Source organism: Miniopterus natalensis, chromosome 10, assembly GCF_054644295.1.
Source record: "Miniopterus natalensis isolate mMinNat1 chromosome 10, mMinNat1.hap1, whole genome shotgun sequence".
In the NCBI taxonomy this organism is placed as follows: Eukaryota; Metazoa; Chordata; class Mammalia; order Chiroptera; family Miniopteridae; genus Miniopterus; species Miniopterus natalensis.
The window spans coordinates 8,568,873-8,594,606 of NC_142090.1; the positions used below are offsets into that span (position 1 = coordinate 8,568,873).

General features: G+C 37.8%; 1 protein-coding gene and 1 non-coding gene across 3 annotated transcripts in view; both read left to right on the forward strand.

The window, feature by feature from the left end:
• Window positions 1-20,359, forward strand: part of BRAF (B-Raf proto-oncogene, serine/threonine kinase) — a 109,780-nt gene extending 89,421 nt beyond the window's left edge. For both annotated transcript variants that reach the window (XM_087820978.1, XM_016205092.2), the window contains 4 exons: window positions 3,635-3,766; window positions 10,055-10,189; window positions 14,341-14,494; window positions 20,234-20,359. In XM_087820978.1, the coding sequence (XP_087677104.1) occupies window positions 3,635-3,766; window positions 10,055-10,189; window positions 14,341-14,494; window positions 20,234-20,256 (444 nt within the window). In that variant the 3' untranslated portion in view covers window positions 20,257-20,359. The remainder of the gene's footprint in view (window positions 1-3,634; window positions 3,767-10,054; window positions 10,190-14,340; window positions 14,495-20,233) is intronic.
• On the forward strand, window positions 17,644-17,763 carry LOC148092177 (small nucleolar RNA ACA64). The gene has a single exon (XR_015715249.1). It is a non-coding gene; the product is annotated as a small nucleolar RNA ACA64 (small nucleolar RNA).
• Window positions 20,360-25,734: the final 5,375 nt, after the last annotated feature.

Genomic DNA, 25,734 nt, shown 5'->3' on the forward strand with positions numbered 1-25,734 from the left:
TTTGTTTATCTGCAAAAAGAATATTATGAAACTAGTTTCAGTATCTTTCAAAATTATGTATTTTTAAATACGTTTATTTAAATTGTCTCTAGAATATTTTTTGTTCCAAATGTTCCTTATACTGTTTTAAAAAAAGTATGCAATTTAAGCAGGTGTGATCTGCAGCCATTATTAAGGTTTGTGAAGAGAACTCCTCTTTTTAAGAGAGAAGCTGTTTGCCCTGGCCAGTGTGGCTCAGCCGGTGGGGCGTCTTCCCGAGCACAAAAAGGTTGCTGGTTTGATTCCCTGTCAGAGCACGTGCCTGGGTTGCAGATCCATCCCCAGTATGCATGAGGGCTCTCCCATAAATGTTTCTCTTTCTCTCCCCCCCTCCCTTCCTCTCTCTGAAAAAGTTAATTTAAAAAAAAAAAAAAAAAAAAGAGGGAGAGGCTGTTTCACAGTCTTATTTAAGCCTAAATTGGAAAGTTACTTTCTTTACACTAGAAAGAACCATATAATTATGGGGCACCTGGAAAAGGAGAGGCAAAAATATGAGAGGTAGATTTTTAACACTGTCAGCTTTGTGCTGCCCTGCATAGCTCGCTCTTTCTCTCTTTATTCCTGTTTCTACTTTGTAAAAAAGAAGAAAGAACATATGAAAGAAGGGAACCAAAACATCTGTGCAGTTACCTTCAGCAGGCTATGAACAGGGCAGTCTAGGAGTCACTCTCTAAGCCAGTAGTTCTCAAAAGGGGCCCCAAGACCCTTTTAAAAGTCCCCAAGGTCATCCTTGTGTAAGACCAGATTGTTCTTCATACACATCACAACAGATTAAATGCAGAAGCAAATGTATATTAACCCAAACTGGCTACTGTTCAACCAAACAGAGAATTTCAGGACTGGTCTTCTCACTAAAGTTTTTTTTCTTCTTGGAAATATAGTTATTTTTCATTAAAAATGCATGATTTGTGTTAGCATTTACTGGTTGCTGTTTTATTATTTAAATGAATTAATAAATATTTTAGTAGTTTCTCAGTTGTTTTAATATGATTATTTATCCACAGATATAATCTGCATAATCTCCTTGGGGGGTCCTCAGTAATTTTCAAGACTGTAAGAGTACTGAGACCAAAACGTTTGAAAACTGCTGCTCTAAGCTGAATACAGGGTGTCCCAAAACTATTAGTGCAGTTTTTAATAACAGAACCTGCACTTGGGACACCCTGCTGGAAACAGAAAAGCTGCAAGGGGCTTTCAAAGCCACCTTTGCCTAAATTCTTTGAACTCTCAGGAAGGGAATTGCAAGGTAGGATTCTGAATTAGTCAAGATAAGCCTAGGGTTAAATTGAGCTATGACTTCTTGCAGTAGTAACTGAAATTAGGGCAAGCTGCAAGGTGGGAGGGAGATTGGACTTAAGAGTTAGGTGGTGTGTACGCTAATGCTCTGTGTGACTCTTACCTGCACCTTTTCTAACCTCCTCCAAGTCTCCATCTTTAATGTTGGGCTGCACTCATGGATTTCTAACGCCACTTCTATTTCTAAGATTCAGGCATTAGAGCTAGCATGAATTTTTCTTTACTATATGTTTAGCTGTTCTAATAAATAATTAAAAACAAGAGACTAATTAATAATTGTAATGCAGATCTCAGGCCCTTTAAGGCACACACTTTGTAAAAAAAAGATGGCAGCAGTATCCTAAGAAGTGGGGGCAGCAGATTTTAAAGTACTGATATTGCAAAAGCATTAAAATTATAAAGAAACAATTGATACATGTTTCAGAGGTGTGTTTATTTTAATTAGTATAGGAGAGGCTCAGTCAGGTCTTCAGGTTTATCCTTTCTCTGAAACCTCAATAGATTATTACACATGAAGTTTTATATTTTCTTCTAATTTCTTTTTTTGTTGATACCTGAATAGATGGGTTCATTTTTTATTTCACCAAGCTGAGTTTTAAGAGATTAGCCAATAGTACACTTAATTGTTGAATAAATCCTTTTGGGTTGATAGTGACTTCAGAAACAAACTTAAAATATCCATAGACTAGGAAAGAAGAGTTTGGTCAGAACGAAGGTTATATAGTTCTCTGAATTATTTACAGTAGTCTTCTCAGCCTTATTTATATCTTAGAGGAGAAAGAAACCTTTGTGTAAAAAAAGTTTTACAATTAAATCAATAAATTAACTGAGGATTAATAATGCATTTCTTGTAAATAGATGACATACAACTTTTCATCAAGCCATCTGCCAACAACAGTGAGGCAGTGAGGTAAAACTAAAGTTTAAAGGCAAATTTTCAATTGATTTATTACCCTGTCCCTCACAAAAACTCTGTTCTGGCTTTGAAAATTATGCCTGTATCATAACCAGCCTCTCAGTATTCGGGCTTGTTCATTGCATCACAGTTGTAATGTGGTTTATTTTGTACTGAAAAGCAGTATCAGTAAAATGTAAGACAAAAACAAGTAGATATGACCCTCTCCTTCACTCCTGTCCTTTCACTCTCATCAGGATCTCCCTCCCACACATCTTCCATCAGTGGTCCTCAACCTTGGTTGGACATTAAAATCACCTGGGAGCTTTAAAAACTAATAATGCACCCCCAGATTCTGATGTTGTATTATTGGGCTGAGACGTAGTATGGACTTTAAGAAAGGTTCAAGGCTGTACAAGTGAGGCTGATTTGCAGGTGAGGCTAGTGCCATTATTGCCTACCTTGTGCTATTGATAGTCTCACCTGCCTCACTCTGACCAATAGCCAGGACTCTTGTCCCAGGTCTTTCAGCCATTTTTGCAATTAGTCCTGGTTTTGATATCAAATTAATGTTATCACAAAGTGTTTATTAATTTATTAATACCCTGCAATTTCGCTAATTCCTTTCAAATGAAACAATACGAAAGATTCAAAGTGAAAGAACTCTTTAAAGCTAATATTGAACCAGCCATTTGTTGTATTTCATGTAAGTAGCCAATAAGAAATCAGTGACTGAAATGTGTGAAAATGTAGCAAATATGATTTGGTCCATATCTTTGCGCAAGAAGTAGCAGCCAAAAGGTTCTTTATACCATCTTCAACTGAATCCACCCATTGCCGATTGCTTTTACTGATAAGACACCCTTTGCCTGTTTATGCCACTTTTGGAGGCAGGAAAGGGATTTGAGTTGGTCTATCTTGAAATTGTACCACTGTTGTGTACAGTGCCCTGAGAGTCGTTTGCACCAATGGAAAGACTTAAATCTGAGACATTCACCATAATGGCTGTACTGCTCCAAACAGCTTACAACCCACAGGCATAGTATTTCTTTGCTGAATCAGGAATGGGAAATGGGAGCTGATTCTTGATAGGTAAGTCAAGGGAGGAATTCAAATGGCAATGACAGTATTTTGTGTAAAAGCGGGTGGCTGCTAAAATTATAAAAACACTAGTAATGTAGAAAGAATCCCAGCTAGTACTGCCTCTTTTAGAGTTTACAGGGCATTTTTTACTCTTTCTTAATCAGTTATATTTCTTTGACCATTAATAAGAGAATTAATTACACATTGGATGGGTTATTTAATGATAAAAGCATTTTTCTGGGAATAGTAATAGTTTGATTTTCCATCTTTATTCAGTTGAAGAAAAGAATAAACAATATTTTTCTTTTTATGTTCTAACAGGCACCAGAAGTAATCAGAATGCAAGATAAAAACCCATATAGCTTTCAATCAGATGTATATGCGTTTGGGATAGTTCTGTATGAATTGATGACTGGACAGTTACCTTATTCAAACATCAACAACAGGGACCAGGTAAATATTTACCATCTCTTGGGGTTTATTTTACTATTTATATAAAGTTCCAGTTCATTGTAGAAAAGAAGTGTTAAATCCTGGATAAGTATGAAAGGTAGATCTCTGGGTCTTTCTTACCAGTGTAGATACCTTTTAGATACTTTTGTAGTAATAGCAGCATGTAAGGCCTTTCCTTCCAATATCCTTAATTAAGTGTTGTAATGGAGTGAAATTCCTGATCTTCTGAACCTGGAGATGCAACAATCGCTGTTCCTCGTGCTTCTTGACCATGACACAATTAGAAGCATGAGCTCTGCTACCACAGCACCTTTTACTCTCTCACAGAGTGTGCTACTTGAGCAGATACTCAGCCATGAGCTTCTTTATAGCAAATTCTTTTAAAATCATTAAGGTTTCTCAGGGTTGGTTTTTTTTTAATTTTTAAAACTAGGTAATTGGAAGAACTGTGACATCATGCTTTCATTTTTCAATAATGAGAATTCTAGTAGGAGGGAATTTTTTAACTTCTATCTTCCTCTGTCCCTTACCTTCCCAAATGTACTAATGTATAGCCTTATGCAACTCTGCCTTTTCTATCCCAGTTTATTAAATTCACCTAGGCTTTTAACACTGGCCAAGAAAAGGAATTGTCTTTACTGAAATTATCTTGTATACCTCAACTTTTAAAACTAAGTGTGTGTGTATGTGTGTGTGTGTGAGAGAGAGAGGGGAGGGGGGAAAGATTGCAGTTACACTGTTAATATAAAAAAATTAGTTGACATATGAACTGTGATTAAATAATATTTATACTTTATACTGTGGTTTGTGTCAGAATAACCTGGGTAATTTGTTTAAAAAAGGGGAGATGCTGGAGCAGATTCTAATTCAATGGGATAGGGTCTGAGCACCTGCATTTGTAGTAAGTTTCCCAGGGAATTCTGATACATACCAAAGTCGAGAATCAGCAATCTGAAGATATTTTTGTTTTTTGAAAGTGCAAACATTTTATGTGTTTCATCATAACCTCCCAGCCTAGTGAAATGATAATTTTATGTGTAAATGTGTTACTTCATTTAAGTACTGTGTGTTTTAGTCCAAGGCTCAACTCCGTCTTTTTGATGGTAGCTCTAAGTAGCTTTCTCACTAGGAACTTTCACTGTCATGTGATGTCAGAGGGGTCATCTAAGTTATCATGTATTTGGTATATGCTCATGTGGCCCTTACCCAATAGTGGTCTTAATTCTGTATTTTGAAAAAAATTTTAAATGACTATATTTCTATTCAAGTCAACACAAAACTAATTTTTTAGTTATTTGGTCTTTCTAACTATTTCATACCTTTAGAATGTTAGCTTTGAGTGTTTTAAAAAAAACCTATGACCTGGCTTCTGATGATCTGATATTTTAAGCCCACATAAAACTTAGATTCAGGATGGACCACAATGCTAGCTAAAAAAATGTAATCGAGACATATTACTTGTTGTATTTGTAGCAGATTCTAGATCCCTGAGATGTTGATCTGATGACAGCAGTCTCAGTAGCAAGATTGTTGTCTCTAATTTGCAAGCTTTGTGAGCTCTGCCTTTTGCAGTCTTACTTCCTCGGCCACACAGCACAATCCCCTGTGCCATGTTCACTTTTCCTGTGCATAGTATTTCTCTAGAGGAATTACATGGAAATTTTAGTTTAGTTTTAGTTGATTTATCATAGAGGCTACAAATAACAAAAATTTGTGAGCTTAGATGACATCCATTTGCCAGTGAATATGCTTATTTTAATAAAACAATAAAATTATATTATGAAAACAAGTGTTATTACCTCCAAAATACAGACAAAAGCATCCCAGAGTTATTGGCATTTTAGGTACTTTGTCCCCCATGGGAGTGTAGTAAGTGAAGCGATGTCACCTGGGCCTACTTTCCATGAGAGAAATGAGTGACCAACAGAAGGGTAAGGCCTTTACTACTTATTCTTTCCGGTAGTATAGTTAGAGGCTTGTGGAATTTGCCAGCCTAAAACCATGTTAAGAATTTGATAAAGAAAATGGAGGTAAAAGAATGGTATACTCACCGGGCCAGTGTGGCTCAGTTGATGGGGCATCGTCCTGTGTACCAAAAGGTTGCCAGTTCGATTCCTGGTCAAGGCACATGCCCAGGTGGCAAGCTCGACCCCACATTTCATGGAGGTGCAAGAGTCATCCGATTGGTACTTCTCTCTCACATCGATGTTTCTCTCCCTCCCTCTCTCTCTAAAAATCTATTTTTAAAAATCATTAAAAAAAGGAATGATAGCCTCTTCCCATTACCATCCTCATTATCTTCTCATCTGTTTTCTTCCAGTGGCACTTTCTATGAAACTCCCTCTTTTGAATTGATAACTCTAGTCATCCTCAGTGAAGTGTGTGTGACCACAGTTATTACTTCATTCATCCCTTTCATTTGGTTTTTCTTCCTTTCTCTTACACGTTGATCTCCATGGCTCTCAGATGGGACTTCTGCTTGAAAATCTGGGAATATTGTTCTTTTTCATGGGAGATGGGAAAGCTGCTTTTTTCCTGTATAACAGGAACTAGTCCCCTATGCTCTCGCCCTTATAATCGGAGGTAGAGGCAGTAAATTTAGTGGCAGTGAATTCAAGGCAGACTCTGGTAAAGTAGTGTGATGTAATGGCAGACCTGGGACTCACAACCTGCATAACCTGGCCACAGTATCTCTCTAGGTGGTTTTTTATTTATTTTTCAATTATAAAAATAAGAAATTGGACTAAAGAATTCCTTCCAGTTATAAAAATCAGATTCTTGCCCATTCAGCGTGGCTTAGTGGTTGAGCATCAACCTAGGATCCAGGAGATCCTGGTTCGATTCCCGGTCAGGACACACGCCCAGTCGGGAGTGTGCAAGAGGCAGCCAATCAATGACTCTCTTATCGTTGATGTTTCTATCTCTCTCTCCCTTTCTCTGAAATCAATTTTTTAAAAAAATCTAAAACAGGTCTCTTAGCGCCTTGAGGGATGACCAGCCCTGTGTTGCTTTGCAGAGTAGCATGCCTCTTTAGTTACCCTAGTGCTGAAAATCTGAGAAACTGCTCTTTTTTTTTTTTTCCTCTTTATGATTCCAGTTTGTTCTCTAATTACTGTATTCTTCCCTTTTTCAGTACAGCTTCTCTTCTAAGTTGAGATTAATAATGTGCTCATAGGCTACGTATATTAACTGTCTACCTTCATGGTTTTCTTTTCTTGGAGAAGTGCTGTGTCACCTTAGAAGAAAATAACATGTTGACCTGTTGTTTCAAGTGTATTCCACTTACTGCTTATGACAAACCACCTAAAACGTAGTGGCTTAAGCAAATTATGCATCTGCAATTTGGGCTGCTGTCAGTGGTGAAGGCTTATCTCTGTTTCACATGGTATAGTCTGGGGTAGATCCGCTGAGTGTTAAAGAATCTGCTTCCAAAATGGCTCATTCACAAACCTACAAGGTGCTACCAGATTGTCAGGTGGAAGCCCAGCCAGAGCCCTCGGTTCTTCTCCACCTGGGTCTTTATGTGAAGATCTTTTCACAGGAAACTTGGACTTGCTCACAGCGTGGTGGCTGGGTGCTAAGTAAAGCTCTCAAGAGACAGGAAATGATAAGTACCAGTGTCTTATCAATACACAAATTATTTTAATAAATTTTTTTTGATACCTACTAAATGCAAAGCACTGTGGGATATAGAGGGATACAGAGATGAATAAAACACAGGCTGAGCACTCGGTGGAGTTTACGGTTCTGAGGCAGTGCAGGGGGGTGAGCAAGCTGTATACAGAGGAGTGAGTGAAGGGGTAGAGATGCCAGGAGTGCTGAGTGCAGATTGAGAATAAAAATAACCAGCCCCAGAATTTCAAACTAAGCTACTGGTTTTGTAGCGTATATGCCACTTGAATCTTCTATCCATAAATTACATCCAAGAAGGACTCTCTCTTAAGTTTAAATAATTGCGAAGAATGCAGTTTCCTGTGTATTATATTAACATTTCAAAATACAGCCATGATAGCCGTCTTTTAAATATACCCAATAAAATCTAAAAGCCATACTGATTTGATACCTGTCATCACTTGTTTAAAGAATACAAAAGTTCTTCATTAATTTTTTTGAAATTTTTCATGGCTCTTTTTTTTCCTCTGTGAACTACATGTATTCTACTTTCCCGGCAGAATTTTATCCTAATGTAACACAGTTTTATGCTTTAAATTCTTTTATTGATCACTCAAGTTACATCTCTGCAACAACCAAAAGTATTTAAATTTAGAATTTTAAAATTTTTTCCTGTGGTTTTATCAGGTATGAGTTGTTAATTTGTGACTCATTCCATTATTAATAACTATAAGTGATGAAAACAAGTTTTGATTACATAAAAATATTGAAGGTAAAATTTTATTGGAAATGTGTATCTTGAACAACGTGTTGCCTTTCTTTTCAATTCATTTATGTATCTGTGGATAAATATGACTTTTGCTAGAATGAGCTGGACTTAGCATCAGTCCTTTTCCACTGAGAAATATTGCACAAATAAGTAAGAAGATGAGAAAATCAGGGGTTTCGTTATAACTGTATGCAGAGTTCTGTGGTCCCCAAGACCACCTTCAGGTTCAGTAATTCACTAAGTCTCACAGAACTCACTGAAAGTTGTTAATTCTCACAGGTAGTTATTGCAATACAAATTAACATCAGCCCAGGGAAGACACATAGGGAAGGATCTAGGAGAGTTCCAGGTATGGAAGTTCCAGTTGCCTCTCCCAGGGGAATTGTGGACAGCACTAAATACTCCTGGCACCCAAGTTGTGACAACAGGGATGAAATATTGCCAACCAGAGAAACTTGCTTGAGCCTTGGAGTTCAGAGTTGTTATTGGGACTCAGCCATGTAGATATGCTTTACCACCTCTGTGGCCAACCTTAGTTTTCAGCCCCTCCAGAGGGCAAGCCGGTACCACATGAGTCCAAGCTCCCTCTATAAATCACATTCTTAGCATAGACTGTCTGACATCTCCCAGGGCCCCAGGTAAACAAAGACACACTTACCAGACAGGACATTCCAAAGGGTTAGGGATTATCTCCCAGGAACCAAAGGCAAAGGCCAGCCCTCCATGTGGGCAAGATTAATTCTTTACCATCCACCATACCACTCCGTTATTTGAACTCATTTCTTTAACATACCAAAAATTACATAATAATTTGTCATTAATAACTATTTTAATAATCAGCTGACAATTCAATAATTTAACAAAAGCAAAGAATTGGAAACCAGTAAAGGGAATGTTACCCATCCATTGGAGTACAGTTAGACACCAGTATTTGGAAGTGTCCCTTTGGTACCCCAGCAGTTTTACGCCCTGGAGCTGGGTACTGCAGTGAAATTCTGTGCTGGTAGAAGGTAACTTCTGTAAAGTAGGAGGAGGATTTGCTTTATACCTTCACATTAGTGGTACTTAGCCAGTCAGCTTATAGTTCAACAAGTGTGGTTACAGCGCCAAATAGGAAATAACATAAAGTAGGATATCAAACTTGGCTTCCTTAAGATTATTAGCTCTGCCCTGTAACGAGATCTCTTACTGGCTCTCTCTACATCAGCCTCTAGTCTGTCCCTTTTGGACCAGTTCCCTCTAAGAGTAAAACCCCTTTTTCCTCTCTGAGTCCCAAGAATCCTCGCATCTGTCTCTGACCACCTTCAAAAGAGCCAAAAATTAAGAAATTAGAAAAATTACAAATCTCTGCACACAGAGAAGACGAGCCTTTTTACTTATTAAACAGAAGACTTTGGTTCTCTCTGGAGGAAGCTCTGATTCTCAGATTTATACAACTAAATGCCCCAGTAGAGTTTCCTCAGCAAAAGAGTTCAAAATGCTGATGTAAAAACAATTTCTAAAAGGTTAACTTTTTTGCTTCCTGCTACATGTATATAAAGGACTTAGCACTATAGCCAATAAATTATGTAAGTAGAAAAGAGGCTTAATCTGATCTCTTTTAGCACGATGACCCTACCAGTGGGAAGATGGATTTCATGAAGCAGCTGGAGTATAGGGAACCCTGAAGAGACCTGAACAAGAGCCCAGGGGTCATGAAGATTTCAGCTTACAGCCCATGAAATACTGGTTCCCAGTGTATACGTAGGCATCAGAATATTAGCATTGTGTTATTAAACTTTTCATTGAAGTGTACATACAGAAAAGTACACATGCCTTAAGTGTACAGCTTGTTGAATTTTCAATGTTTGTGTATTTTTCAACTTGTAGATCTACAAGTTTTATGATTTGCCTTTTTTTCTTCCTAGATAATTTTTATGGTGGGACGAGGGTATCTATCTCCAGATCTCAGTAAGGTACGAAGTAACTGCCCAAAAGCCATGAAGAGATTAATGGCAGAGTGCCTAAAAAAGAAGAGAGATGAGAGACCACTCTTTCCCCAAGTAAGAAAAAACTTTATCTTACCTAAAAGGACAGACTAATATTCAGGTGCAGATTTTTAACCACTTTTTAGAGCGCACAGTTTGTAGTTCATGGATTTGGATTCATGTGATTATGTTCAGACTCCAAATAAGTAGACACAGAGATGATTTCATAAAGATTGAACAGTGGTACTACCTTAAAAACTTGGGGTTCCAGTTCACAATGTTCAGAAAGACTTCGCTTCTATCTAGCCATTCTCAAACATTTGGTCTCAGAACGCTTTTACGCACTTTAAAACGATTAAAGACCTCCAAAGAGCTTTTGTATATAAGTAATTATTAATTACCATTTTAGAACTTAAAATTAAGTTTTTAAGTTTTAAAAATGTTTATAAATTTATTTAAACATAATAAAACTGTTACATGTTAAGTAATATTTTTATGAAGTTAATTGTGTTTTCCCAAACAAAACAAAAAATGAGTGAGGCCTGGCTGGCGTGACTTAGCGGTTGAGCATTGACCTATGATCCAGGAGATCCCAGTTCGATTCCCAGTCAGTGCACATGCCCAGGTTATGGGCTCGATCCCCAGCAGGGGGTGTGCAGTAGGCGGCCAATCAATGACTCTCTCATCATTGATGTTTCTGTCTCTCTCCCTCTCCCTTCCTCTCTCTGAAATCAACAGAAATGTATTTTTTTAAATGAGTGAGAAAAGTAGCATTGTTTTACGTTTTTTGCAGACCTCTGCAGAAAGAAGACAGCTGGATTCTCTGGTTTGCATTCATTATGATGTAATATCTTACATCATGTAGCTTCTGAAAACACCACTTATACCTATGAAATGACAGTGACAAAGGCAAATAATACCTTAGTGTTATGATGAAGATAACTTTTCCACAGAGCACACTTTGAGTACTGTTGCTTTAATTATTCTTGATGGTAAAATAAACAAATTCAAAACTTTCCTTTAATACTAGATCTTTTTGAGGGGCATTCCACCTGGTCTAAAGGAAAAGGCAGCTGTCAGCACTGTCTGCCTTTCTCTGATTTTTGGATATTTTCCATTCCTTTTTATCTGTTTCTGTTATAAGGCTAAAGCCCTTAAATTAATAATCTTTCAGTAAGCCTCACAAACTGTAACAATTACCTGAATAAGCTTAGAAAGTTTAGCTGTAGTAGATATTGTAACATAGTAGCCCACTGGTAGTGTTTTATGATGCTTCGGAATTCCTGATAGAACTGTATAAATGTGTCTCAATCAGTCACTACAGTTTTCAAATGGGAAGTGCTGACTCCCATAGTTACTCAGCTACCGTAATTACTGAGTTGGTCCTTTCTAAACCTATGCCTTTGAATACCCAGTCCTAACTAAGTTTCTTCGACAAAGGCCACTGTTAACAGGAGTGAGTGAACCTTTTATCCCCATCTAAAGAATTAAAGATAGCCCTAGCTAGTTTGGTTCAGTGATTAGAGCGTCAGCCCGCAGACTAAAGGGTCCCGGGTTCAATTTTGGCTAAGGGCACATACCTCGGTTGCAGGCTCAATCCCCAGCCCCCATTGGCACTCAAGTGGGAGGCAACCAATCAGTGTGTGTCTCCATTGATATTTCTCTCTCTCTGTCTCTCTCACTTCCACTCTTTCTGAAAAGCAATGGGAAAAATTATCCTCGAGTGGGGATTTAAAAATAAAAAAAGAATTAAAGATGGAATTTATTGTTTTACCAGGTCTCTTCAGGGGCTATCTCAGAGTGGGGAGGGGAGGCTAACTGTTTGAGTAGATATGTGTTTTACAAATTGGAATTCTTTTGAGAAAGAGTTGTATTTTTAACCCAGAAAATAACTGCTTTAAGGTGCTATCAGAGTAAAAGGCCAGTATTGTTGGCCAGTGTCAGCAGGACCCCACACCATGTTCTTTTCACATCCCAGGTGCTAGGGTTTCCTACTTAACAAGGTTGATGTAGACTAATAATGCAAATCATATGCTTAGGCCCACTTTTTAAAGGGTGTTTAAAGGGACAAAATGTTCATATTCCTAAATAAAAATAACATTTCATTCTTTTCATGGTATCAGAAAATGAAATCCATACATGAATTTTCCAGATTATTGAAGGCTACCCCTTTTAAGTATTATTTTTAAATTTTCATTAGAGGATCTCTTTTCACACCATACACAAACAAATTTTAAGTGGCTAAAGATTTACATGTAAAAAATAAAACTGTATAAAAAATGAAATCATTTTTATAACCTTGAGGTAGGAAAAGCTTTGCTAAGCAAGAGATAAAATTCAGAAGTTATAAAGGAAAAGATTAGCAGGTATTACTCCATTCAAAGTTTTTAAGCTTTTATATAGTAAAAATAGTACTGAAAGTTAAACAGAGAAAAATAATTATAGCATATATAACAAAGATTAAATACTTGTACAAAGGGCTTCTTCAAATCAATAAGTCAAAGATAATCAATAGGAAATAAGCAAAGGGTATGAATTAGCATCTCACAGAAGAGATACAAATGTGAATGAACTTAGGCCTAAATGTTTAGAGTTCAGTGATAGTCATTAAAATGCAGAACAGTACAGTAGTGAAATGTGTTTTGATTTTGCCCCTCAGCTTGGCAGTAGCCAGCATGGGGAACATGCTGGGAATGGAGGAAGATCCTTCCCTTTAAGTTTAACAGTGTTGGTGGCATGTAAATTGACTGGGCCTTTAGAAGGGACTTGGTAGGATCCATAAACTTAAATTACATATACCCTTTGCTCTGATAATTTCACTCCTGAAAACCTGTACTACAGAATCTGCTTCCACAAGTATTCAGATACGTACAGGAATGTTTGAGTGTAAAAGGGAAAATCAAAGACATAGAGATCAAGGTAGCTCTGTAGATGGCATGGATATCACAGGGAAAAAGCAACACAGCCAGAGATGTGTGGGATACCACTTTAAATGGTGGTGAGTGTGGAGGTGAGCTGTTTCCATATGTGCATGTTATGCAAAGGAAGGGTCCCGAAGAAAGTATAGACTCTTCAACAGCGGTTACCCCTGGAAGGAAGGGTTTATACTTTTCCTGTTATTTGAACTTTTATTTGTGTGTTATGCTTGTAATTTTTAAAAATTTGTAACATTGCTTGCTTTTTCACCTTTTTATACTAATCATTATACAGATTATAGTTTAATTTTAAAGAGTTTTGGCCCGGCCAGGCGTGGCTCAACAATTGAGCATCAACCTAGGATCCAGACGATCGGGATTCGATTCCCTGTCAGGGCACATGCCCGGGTTGCGGGCTGCAGCCTATCAATGACTCTCTCATCATTGATGTTTCTCTCTCTCTCTCTCCCTCTCCTTTCCTCTCTCTGAAGTCAATAAAGATACATTTAAAAAAAAAAAAAAAAAATTCAAGGGTTACAAAACTTAAAAATCCAATTGGCTACCCAATTTTAAAAAGAAGAAGAAAAAAAAAGTTTTGGTAGCTCAGAAAAATAATAATGGCTGCTAAAGTTTTATTGAGTACTTATTATATGCCAGGCATTGTGCTAAGCCCTTTATACGTATGTCTCATGATTACATTCATACATTACCACACTGTATGCCTTGAAGAGTCATAACTTGTTTCTTTATACCTTAAAATATGCTGAATTTCTATGGTGAGTTTTCCTGTCTTCTCCTCCTCTCTTGGGTTCTCACCTGTCACTTCACACTCGTATGCCACTAGCAGTCTGGGTCTTTGGGGTCATACGTTTAATAATGTATGTAGAACATTTCCCATTACTAAGTTTCTTTAAAGACAGAGTTGCTCTGATGGTTCTGTTAGGAGGTCACATAGTGCTTTACTCATTTATGCTCCCATCTTCCCAAAACAGACTTGTGATCTGTGAGAAATAGGCATGTAATTGGTTTAAAATTTTTTATTATTTACTGTTCAAGGCTGACAAATGATCTAAAATGTAAATCAAAGCTAATTATGGGTGACTTTCCCCATTCATTTTACAGAGATTAAAGTTGTAGTAGTTTGATAATTTTCTTTTTAAGGAAAAATATCAGTTTCTCAAATATTTTTCTAGCATTTAGAATAATACTGAAAACACTGTAAGGTTTCAGGTACTTTACTGTAAATTATGATGGGGCTCTTAAAGGTTAATACCACCTAGATTTTCATTCTGTCTTTTTTTTTTTTTCCAGATTCTCGCCTCTATTGAGCTGCTGGCCCGCTCATTGCCAAAAATTCACCGCAGTGCATCAGAACCCTCCTTGAATCGGGCTGGCTTCCAAACAGAGGATTTTAGTCTGTATGCTTGTGCTTCTCCAAAAACACCCATCCAGGCAGGGGGATATGGTGCGTTTCCTGTCCACTGAAACATATTATATGTGTGAGAGTGTAGGAGGGTAGGGACAAAGGAAAATGCACATATGTTTGCTTATATTGAACATATGTTTGCTTATATATGTTTGTTAAATTGAATAGGAATTTTTTTTAAGGTGAGCCAAAGAACACTTATGTGTTTAAAGACTGGATGTAATTTTTTCTGATCTAAAATTCATACCTAGCATTGGATTTTTAACATCCAAGGGTTTTTTAAATGCATAGACATTGCTAAAAATTTGCAATGCCTCTTCCAGATGCTTTACTTCCTGTCCCAAGGTTGTTTTGTTTACTCGGTTATTCTAATTATTAAACTTCAATTAAATTTTTCCCATGTACCTTTTGTCATTAGCTGCCACCCGTCTGTTAGGGTCTCCCAAGAACAGCAGCACTCTGTATATGTGTGCAGTGGAAGGTTGACAGCAGGTTAGGCTGTGTCAGGTTAGGCAAACGAGACAGATCACATTCAGGAAGTCACTAAACTTGAATAAGCTTATTTTTATTCTTAATATTTTTCTTGTAACTATCTCTTTTTATTATAGTTTGGAAAGTGTGAATGTCCTTTATTCCCTTAAAGCAATAGACTAGACTAAATTTCTTTTTATAAACTGTGGGTGCAGGTAACTGAAGCTGTTGCTGAGGAATAGCATGTTTGACATGAGTAACATGGTTTAACTTTGATTTTTAGTGGGGAAATGTTATAAATTGGAGTTTCTTTTAGATGTGTCTTTATATATTAAAGATATCTTACATAAAAGCAAACTTCCTTATAAATTCACTGCTCCCTCCCCCCAAAAAATATTCACAGAATCCTGTGAGAACTCTGAGGTTTACTTTTTTTTAGATATCTCTGGTTTCCAAACACCAGGTAATGGAGTTTTTTTAAATTATTATTACTTTAAATTATCTTACCTCTTGTGATGCCTGTTTTAGCAATCACCTTATCCATGTGCCTCATAAAATTTCCATGCTCCTTATATCCTTTGTCCAGCAATTCTACTTATTATGAATGAACACCATTCTTTTTTGTGTGTGTTCCATGGTGCAAAGTATTTATTAGCGCTTTCTAATGCTTACACTGTCTTACGTAGAAAATTACTGTAATGTGGCAGTCAGTGTATTCTTGCTGTGAACCACAATCTTACTGGGAAGCAGCATTGCTGTCCCCTTATCAAAAAAATTGCCATCTCTGCTTCAGAGTCAGCCTAGGGACCAATGTCAGCCTCTTCAGTGCATCCTCATTTATTCGATTTGGATTTGTGCTGGTTTTAAATACAGCCGACAGCTAAGAGGTATTCAGGCACACGGACAGCATTCGCATAAATTCTGTCCTCTGAAGCCAGTAAAGATGAAAATTGGAAAGACTTTAAGTTAATAATAACTTAGTTTTTAAGTATCACAAGTTTTTTAAATACTTTTTTTATTTGAATAGGTTAGATTTCATCCAGGAAAACCACTCAGTGATAAGTATGCCATAACTTTTGCCCCTCATTTGGGTAGCGTAAGATAAGTAATGCCGTTCAAGTTTTTAGAAATTGATTCATGGTTTTCACTTTTAGGGAACAGTAGTGGGAAAAAACTCTTTTTGTATTTGAAAGAATAAGAAAGACAAGATACTGTAACATGTTGGGAAACATCAAAGTGCACGATTTCTAAATCCTGCAGTGACTACAGATGATTATTAGTAATTATTAAGTGGGCTTTATTCACAATTGGACAGCAGGCAAGTAGCTAGCAAGGCTGACTTGCTCTGTGGAGGGCTCCAAGACCATCTGGAGGCACGGGAGTCAAAGGCTCTTGATTGGTAGGGCTCTCTCTGTAATTCCCCAGTGTGCTTTTGCCCTTCCCCTTCCTCTCTACCCTCTCTTTCCGCCTGCCCAGTCCCCCAGTCCCCCAGCATCTGCATCCTTCCCTTCCTTCCTTGGTCAGTCTCTTTTGCCAGAGGGCATTCATTGCTAAGCTTTTAGAACTGCTACTCAGTAAACATTGAAACCTACCTCCAAAGGGTCTCATTAGTAATTATTTTCTTTCCAAATGGGGCCCACTGGAAATGTTAGTGGAAGAACATTAACAGCAGCAGGTGAGATGCCGAGATAACATGGACCTGGAGAAGTAGGAAGCATTAGCATGACATATGGTAGTTTCCCTTTCTGTTGTTTGTTTTATACTGAGTTTTAGATATATTCTCCAAATAAAGAAAAACATTATTTTCTTAACCATATGTAAAGTTAATCACTTTAACTAGGTCATTGCAACAGGACACTCATTCTCTTGTGACTTCTCTCCTAAAACCTGGGCCCTCACATGTTTTCATTGATGTTGGTTTCCTTTTTTAGAAGCAGCCTTTTCATAAAGTTTGTTTCACACTTTGGAAGTTTTATTAGTCAATGATGAGAAATAAGATTTGTCTTTTTCATTTTAAGGTATCATAGCATCTATTAAAATGTTTCAGGTCTGTTTATTTCCTGATATTACAGTATCGTACTAGCCATTTAAATACTAAGCCAGTAGTTAAAATCGTCCTCTCTTAAATAGGATCTGTTTAACACACCAGCTTACTTGGCCTTTCTCTCCAGTTGGCCACTTCCTCAATTTAAGGAAATGATTTACCTTTTTTTTTTTTTTTTTTAATACAGTATTATGATATGGGTACTTCATGACTAAAGCATTTTGTCAGTCATAGCCTTATTTAATTGAGAATTATTGAGCATTCCTATAGCACTTTTTATTTTACTAAGTGTTTCATCTCTTCTGGGGTCATTTCTCTAAAGAATTTTAAGAAATCCTGTGTGTCTATGCCAGAGTGTTCTTCATCCTTTTGAAACAGCCTGAAAGATTACCACAAAGAAAGAATGGGGCTTATTCTGGTTATAAATGACTGCCCCCTCTATCTAAAGCACTGATTGATTTATGTACAAAATAACATTATTAGACTTTTCATAGCATATTTTCTCATTCAGGGGAATTTTTATCAAATTATATGTATAACAGCCACTGAAAAATACATTCAATTCTGGAATAAAATGTAGTTATTTTGTAATATCCTAAAACTAGTTAATAAAATCCATAGTTTTCAAATAAAACCATGATATTTGAGGTGTCTAAAATCACAGGGTCTCAGCGTTGGTTGAAAATCACAGCTTTGGCCGTAGCTGTGGGTGAGATTTGGTGCTCAGAGCCACATGGCGCCTCAGCTCACCACCCACCTGATGTGGGAAGGTGAAACCCGGGCCCCAACATGCAAAAATAAATAAATAAAATAATAAAATCACAGGGTCTTCCCAAGTGTCTCTGCCCTATTCCTAAATAAAGTCAAATGGAAAATTGAGCTTAGGTTCTTCTCAACCAGAAACAAGGTTAAAAACAAAAAGTTTCTTTTTGGCCTTTCATTGAATTTTCAGTTAATAATTAAAATGATATACCGAGATTTTTTTTTTAAATCACAGAGTGTCTGGGTACTTCACTTCAAATAACTTCACACAAGCAAAATTGACTCATACTTCAAATAAAATAGGGCGGGAGGTGGGCTAATAGAGATTTCCAGATAATGCAGGAAAGAATAAGCAAGAAAATATTTTTTTCCCCAAAAAGCAGATCTATCACTTGTTAACCCCATCTTTTTCTTAGATTTCTTCAGGATTATTGATCCCTTCTTTTTGCCCTTGTTTTTTCCTGGACCTGAAGTCTGAATATGAAAAGAACTGTATTTCATTAGAAGCAGTGGGCTCGGGTAGGATGATGGGTAGTGTTTGCCTTATTGGTAGTCAATTTGGACTGCGTTGGTAAGATTTTTGTGCTTTTGGGAGGTTGTTTAAGGCTTTTCATTATTAAGGTTAATATTGAAGTTTGTAGAGTAGAGCACTTCAAGAAAATGGAGTGTCTAAGTTGTACTGATAAATAAGAAACATTAAAGATTTTTTCATATAACCTGACCTCTTGATGGTCAGGTTATATTTTAATGTAATATATAAGATTTGGCTTAGAGTTACCATTTTCTGATATTCTCACTTAATAGACAAAGTCTAGCCATTTTTTTATAAAGATTTCTGTTAGGTAAATCCTGTTTTTACATTTGCTTCCTTTAATGAGATTTAGATTCTGCTAGATACAGTGACTACTCATAAGAATGTTGAAAATTGCTTTTAAGAAATGTATTAAAATACTGAAAAAAAATAGCAACCTTAAAACCATAAGGTACTCAGACCATAACGGGAATGTTTATATATTTATTGAGTCTCTGTTAATAAAATATTGTCCTATGGTTATGCTCTAAATGTTTTCTCTCCAAGGTCTTAGTAATTTGGCTATTTTTCTTATTGGTGCAAATTTCCTAGTCCTTTTAAATTTAAATATGAGGTAATAATTCTTTTACTCTTCCTTGATCTTTTGGCTCCCAGTATCTTGACTAATTGCTTGTTTAAAGGAATCTTTAGATGAAAAGAGATAGTATCATTATCTGCAGCCCAGTTCGTAGTTGTAACCAGAATGGGAAAACAAATTAGTAATTATTGAAAATAGTTTAGGGGCTTGTTAATTGTTAAGACCCTGGACTTTGGAGTCAGCACCTGGCTTTGCATTCCATCTCTGCCATTTTCTAGCTGTGAGATCTTAGACAAGTTAACCACTGTAAACCCCAGCTTGTTCCTTTGTAAGATACAGAGAAGTAATAGCACCTGCCTCGTAGAGTTATGAGGATCAGATGCAAACATGTGAAGTATTCAGTGAGGCACCTGATATATAGCAGGTACTCAACTAATTGCTAATATTAGCAGCATTCAGTCTAAGGGCCCAGTCAGCCAGCTATTAGCAACCTGTTGGCTGCTGGAACGTGCGAGTGTTCTCTAGTAAACAGAATCTAATGGCAGGCCAAAAATGAGTAGGTTACTCCTGGGTTAAGTAGTGTATTCATGTAAACGATTGCTTGGTTCCTCATCAGAAGCTGCTGTTACTGAAAAATGATGTTAAGGCTGGCCAAATTCTGGTAGTTCTCAATTATTAACCACCCCCCAGAAGTTAACTATAGTGTATATAATAAGAGGAACCGACCTCCAGTTACAAGTAGAAGCTGTGGACAAAATGGCAGGTGAAAAATAATGGCCCCCCAGTGAAGCCTCCAAATTCAGTAAGCTAAAGGAGTGTCACACTTCAGACAGAATTCTTGTGCTGAGAATGATGTCCAGTGACGTGCCTGTATGTAATTTGTTGGTAGTTTAAAAGGTGAAATGAACGAGAAGATGGAGAGCCTGGATTTTCTTTCCTGCTGTCATGTGTAATGTGGACAAGTCATTTGATCTCTTCTTTTTTATCTTTTGCAAAATGAGGATAATTTTTGCTGCTTCCTTTCTAATAGTGGCATTATAATGAAACAAGCTTATAATTCAGGGGCAAATCAGCCTTACTGTTTTACAGTCAGTTTCTGAGTTATTTTGTTCATTGGAACTATTTTCAGCTTGATTAGAACCATAGCATGTAAAACCCAACTAGGAAATTATCTGCAGACTTGATACTTAATTGATGTAATTGAACTCTATGTACTATGTAAGTTACCTTCTTTCACAGTTTCAGCCATTTTTGCTTTTTAAATTAGTGGTGATGATGCTAGATTGTAATAGGAGCTAGTCATCTTTCAGTGAGGTTTCAATGAGGCTTTTCTGTGTGTCTAGGTTAATTGAGAAAACTTTTTTAAAACTAGCTCTTGTCCTCCCTCTACAGGAGAATTTGCAGCCTTCAAGTAGCCACACCATCATGGCAGCATCTACTCTTATTTCTTAAGTCTTGTGTTCGTACAATTTGTTAACATCAAAACACAGTTCTGTTCCTCAGATCTTTTTTTAAAGATACAAAATTGTCAGTGCTAAGCTGGTGTGGAACAGAGTGGGACTTCCCATCCAAGAAAAGAGGGAAGAATGTTTAGGAACCAGAATTCTCTGCTGCCAGTGTTTCTTCTGCAACACAAACACCACGTGCATACAAGTCTGCCCAGTCCCAGGAAGAAAGAGGAGAGACCCTGAGTTCTGACCTTTTGACGGTCAGGCATGATGGAAAGAAACTGCTGCTACAGCTTGGGAAAGCCTGCCGGTCGACTGTGCCCTTCTAACCACCAGGTCGATGTGTGCTGATCATCTGATGGGGCAGTTGCAATCACCAAGCACCGTCTCTTTCCTGTTCTGGGATTCTGCTGTGGAGCTCTTTCCCCTCGCCGCCACTGGTTCATTTCTGAGGGATGGAACAAAAATGCAGCATGCCCCATCTGTGTGGTGCATGTTCAGTCCCTGACAGGGCTTTATCAAAATGAAGCTATTTTATTTAAACGGAGGATGAGGGAAGCGGAGCCATGTTTTGGTGCAGAGGGAAAGGGAATGCTGCATCTTGTTCCTGACCTGGGTTTCTGGCCTTCTGTTTCCCTGCTCCCTGAGGGTATCTGCCTAGCAAGCAGGCTGGAAAGTGCTGGTACACATTGCCTCTTTGCTCATTGGGTCCAGCAATGAAGAGAAGGGTCTGGGGATTTTTTTTCCCTCCACAATATAGCAAGTTCTCAGGAAAACCTTCCTCCTAAGCTCTTCCAGTCACCAAGTACTTACGTGGCTACTTTGTCCAAGGCACAAAAATGCCATGGTGGTATCTAATTATACCTACAAAACTGCTCGATAACAGTTTTGAATGTGAGACATTTGTGTAATTTAAATGTAAGGTACAGCTTTTAATTTCTAAGTTTCTTCTATTATATTTTTATTGAAAAGAAAATAATTTTCAGATTTAATTGAATTGGAATAAAAGAATACTTCCCATTAGAATTATATACCCTGGAAAATTGTATTTTTGTTATATAAACCACTTTTAAAGAAAAATCATTCTCCTTTTCTCTACCTAAATATGGGGAGTCTTAGCGTATGACAAATATTTATAATTTTTAAATAATGGTACTTGCTGGATCCACACTAACATCTCTGCTAATAACTCATCGTTTCTTCCCATTTACTCTTACACTACATGCTCATTCTCTTTGTAGTCTTTTATCCAGAATATGCAACCTAAAATAAAAACGGTGGTGTCTCCATTCACTCTTCTTTTTCCTTTTTCCCCAAGCCTGGTCTTCAAAAGGTTGGGTAATTTGGCAGCTGAGTTCCCCAGGCAGAGAATACGGCAATTTTAGGCGTGTTGGGACTAAGAGGATGTGTGAGGCCTCACATCAGTTGTTTTTATAGCAAGAGCTGCTGTGATATTAAAAACCTCATTCTTTGTCTTTGTGTAAATGGAAAATATAACCTAGTCATAGCCTCCTTTGGCCTTTTCTAAAGGGTGGTGTAAGTCACAGGAGTGACAAAGTGTCTCTGGACATGTTAATGGCAGATACCTCCCTATCATGAGTGTAGAATCTCTTACCAGGATTTGGTAATGTAAATCAAATGTACTTAGCCCAACCAAGCTAGGTAGCCAAGGATCTGAAAGAAACTGGACAGGACCTATAAAATAAATCAGGGAATTAGAAATTGTTACTTTAAAATTTCAGATTGCAACTCCCCCGCTATCTTTCAGCCTATTAAAGCTCGCTGCCAGTAGTTGATTTTTGCTAAAATACCTGTATTCACAGGAAGACCTACTGAAAATTCCATGGACTTGTAAAAGGTTGTCCCAGTGGAATGAAAAATGTACTGAAGTTATTAGTGAGTTTGAAAAGCAACGTGTTCTTCATTCTTACATAAGCAGAGCAGTATCTTAACAAAATGCAGAAATTGCAAAGATAGAAATGTTGTGTGCTCATTGGAAGAGCATCTTGTGTGTGTGATGCTGCCTCTTTTAAAAGCATTGTCTGTTTTTCTTTCTAATATGTCCCCATGGATGCTTTTCAGCATGCTTGTGTTCCCTTTACCAAGACTGCAGAGAGCCAGGCTTAAACTAGAGGCAGTCTGCTGAGTAGGCAGAGGTGCAGGGCTACCTGGGCAGCAGGAGCCAGCACAGGAACTAGTTCTGGACGAAGCTCAGCATTGGAGTTTTCCACGTAAAATTCAAGGTGATACACTTTTTTTCCCCCTTTCTTTTTTGAATAGGTTGCTGTCTCATTTGAAAAGGAGAAATAGACTTGATCTCAAGTGACTGTGCCCAGAAGCCAGGCTCAGCGTATTCTTGAGAAATTTGTATAGAGCCCTTCAAAAATAAAAATAAGATTGGAAAATTTCCCTTTTCTTCCTTTTTTCTGTCAATTGTTTTTTGTCTAGTTTACAATTGACATGAAAAAGGGGTTTCCCTCTGGGTTTCACTTGCTTTACTGTTTGATGCTTAACTACAGATAAACTTGCCGAGCTCCTAAGAATGCAAGGAGGAACTCCTTGATGTGCTAAGCACTTTATGAGAATTTGTATAGATAGTGTGTGGCTGCTTCACTGATTGTCTTGCAAGGTGGTAATTCTGTCTTTCCGTAAGGTGGCTGCAGTGCCTTCTGTCGGGCATTTTATTTGGGGTAAGGAAAGGTGAAGCCTTCTGAAAAATTTGAGAACAACCATAGAAGATTGTTTTAAAAGATACAGTATTCCTGATGGGCTTTTTTTTTTTTTAAATCTTTAAACTAAAGTCTAGGATCTAGACTTTAGCCAGTGAAATAATAGACCAACAAGTAGTTTATAAAAGGGATTTGTGAATAGAAAAATCCAGTGTGGTTATTTATACTCACATGCACCTTAAAAGAAGGCTCTGTCTAGCTGTCAAAGTCTGGTTCCTGAACATGCAGTCCCTGAGTGTGTGTGAGATCTGTAGGACACACTGGGACATCCTAGAAGATAAAATCATATATATAAAGTATACATGTTATATTCATGTTGGTGTTGGAGAAGAAAGGACACTATATAGTTAGTATAAAGAGAATTCAAGACTTCAGCACTGTCCACCGGAAACTGTAAATATTTCCCAGGTTCTCCTGGGGGTGGTCACAGCTCTCTGTCATACGGTTACCTTTATTCATCGGGACTGCACACCCCTCCGCAGCCCTCACCCCACCCCCGTCCTGTACATTCACCCTCCGCCTCGGGCAAACCTCATGTAGCTTTAGTTTGAAACATACCGCAGAGTTCAGGTGACCTCTTCAAAAAAACTACCTCCTCGGAATGAGGTAATGAATAGTTATTTATTTTTAAATATGAAGTCAGGAGCTCTAGAACATGAAGATGATTTAGGATTTTAACTTTTGTGTGTGCTTATATTTGAGCGCTCTCATTTTGTCCTAAAGGGCATTATACATTTAAGCAGTAATACTGAAAATGTAGCTCGGAGCGTCTGAACGTTGTTGCAGGTGGTGCCAGAACCTGTGTAGGGTACGTTTCAGAATCTCAACCGTAGGTCAGTTGCATGATATTAAAGAGTATGGTATCACTGCACTAACAATGATATAATTTTAATTTTCAGTGGGTTTGGCAGGACAGTACACCTTAATGAGTTAGCCACAGCTTTGTCACGTGCACAGGCACTCCGGCGGACTGCCCAGCTCAGCGGATGGGGAACGATTGCCCGTCTTTCAAGGTCCCCCTCTTGTCCAAGTTGGCATGGTTAGTGCTAGAAGAGCAGCACCTCTCGAGACTGGCAGATTCCAGCCACTAGGCTAAAAACACACACGTAGCAGGACACGGAGGCTTACTGTGAGGCTGAACAGGAAATAGCTTCTGGATCATACATTGGTTAAAATGGTGTAGGTGAGGCTCTAGAATAATACCTTGACAATTTGCCAAATGATCTTACTGTGCCTTCATGATGCAATAAAAAAGCTAAAATTTTAGCAGAAATCGGTGATTTGCGAAGAGAGCAGCCACTCTGGTCTAACTCAGCTGTGTTCATATTTTTTAGAGTGCAATTTAGACTGCAAAGATAAATGCACTAAAGAGTTTATAGCCAAAATCACATTTAAAAAATGAAAAAACACACAGGTAAATTTTCAGTGAACAAAATTATTTTTTTAAAGCACATAATCCCTAGTATAGTCAGATATATTTATCACATAGAGCAAATAGGTTGAAATTATAGTTCAGTGACATTTCTAGAGAAACTTTTTCTACTCCCATAGGTTCTTCAAAGCATGGAACTTTTATATAACAGAAATATTTGACAGATGTTTTAAGAAATTGTAGTTCAAGGTTGAAGCACTGTGCTGGGCAGCAGTCATGTGTGTGAACAGTGAGAAGGGGGAAGGAAATTAAGATGTGGGGCAGAATTAGATTGTATCAGTTCCCAGAATACTGCTGCCGACCTAGATGCTGATTTTTCAGAGTTTGAAATACAAACTTACCTTCCAGGACTGGTTGGCAAATTAAGCCGGACTGTGCTGCTAATGCTTTTGGGGGCGCTGTGGGGGCAGTGGGGTCTCAGGGCTCCTTTATGCGGAGGCAGTGGAATATTAATGACCTGGCTGCGGGTATGAACTGGACCCGCTCCAGGGTAAGCCGCTTGTATCTTCATTCCTCGCCACCCCAAGAAGGGCTGTCACAGCGTGTTCTCACTAAGGTGTCTCACTAAGGTGTGTTGCTGAGGCCCGTCGGTGGTTGCGCCCGGAGGGTGCAGCAGCGCTGCTGCCGGAGTGTGTAGCGGCCGGTGTGCTCATGTTCCGTGTTGCGAGCTCCGGTGAAATTGGAAACGCTGGTGAGATTGTTTTATATCAGTACACTAGACAGTAAGCTAAGCTTTGTTTTGTTGTTTTCAGATAACTTATTTTTACTTCTGTGTGGGCAAAGACCTTTACATTGAAATTCAGTCCTAAATGTTCTCAGTTGTAGAAAGGGTAATTAACCGTTCCTGTCAGATATTTTTAAGGTAAAAGAGAAAAACTTAGTCCTAAAATCTTAAATTAAGGTAACAGTGCTTTATTTTAAAATGCATAGGGACAGTTAGTCCCCACCTCAAAAAATGTTTAAGTAGATCTTTTATTTCAGCATCACCACCTCAACTGTTAATTTAGTCTTATTGATTTACTGAATCGGTTTTATTAAAATGTTTAATTTTATTTAGCTGTTTTGACTAATTACAATGGTATAACCAGTTGTGCATGAGGACACAGCCAGTGTATTTTTTTTGTGTGTGTGATGCATTTTTTAAAAGAATTCTATAGGTTGAAATACTCTTTTAAGACAAAGAACTGAAATATGTTTATTCATGTTAGTATCAAAAAAATGAAGGATTTGTGCAAACTGTCTGCGCCTCCTGGCGGCAGGGCAGGTTGTCCAGCACCCGTGAGC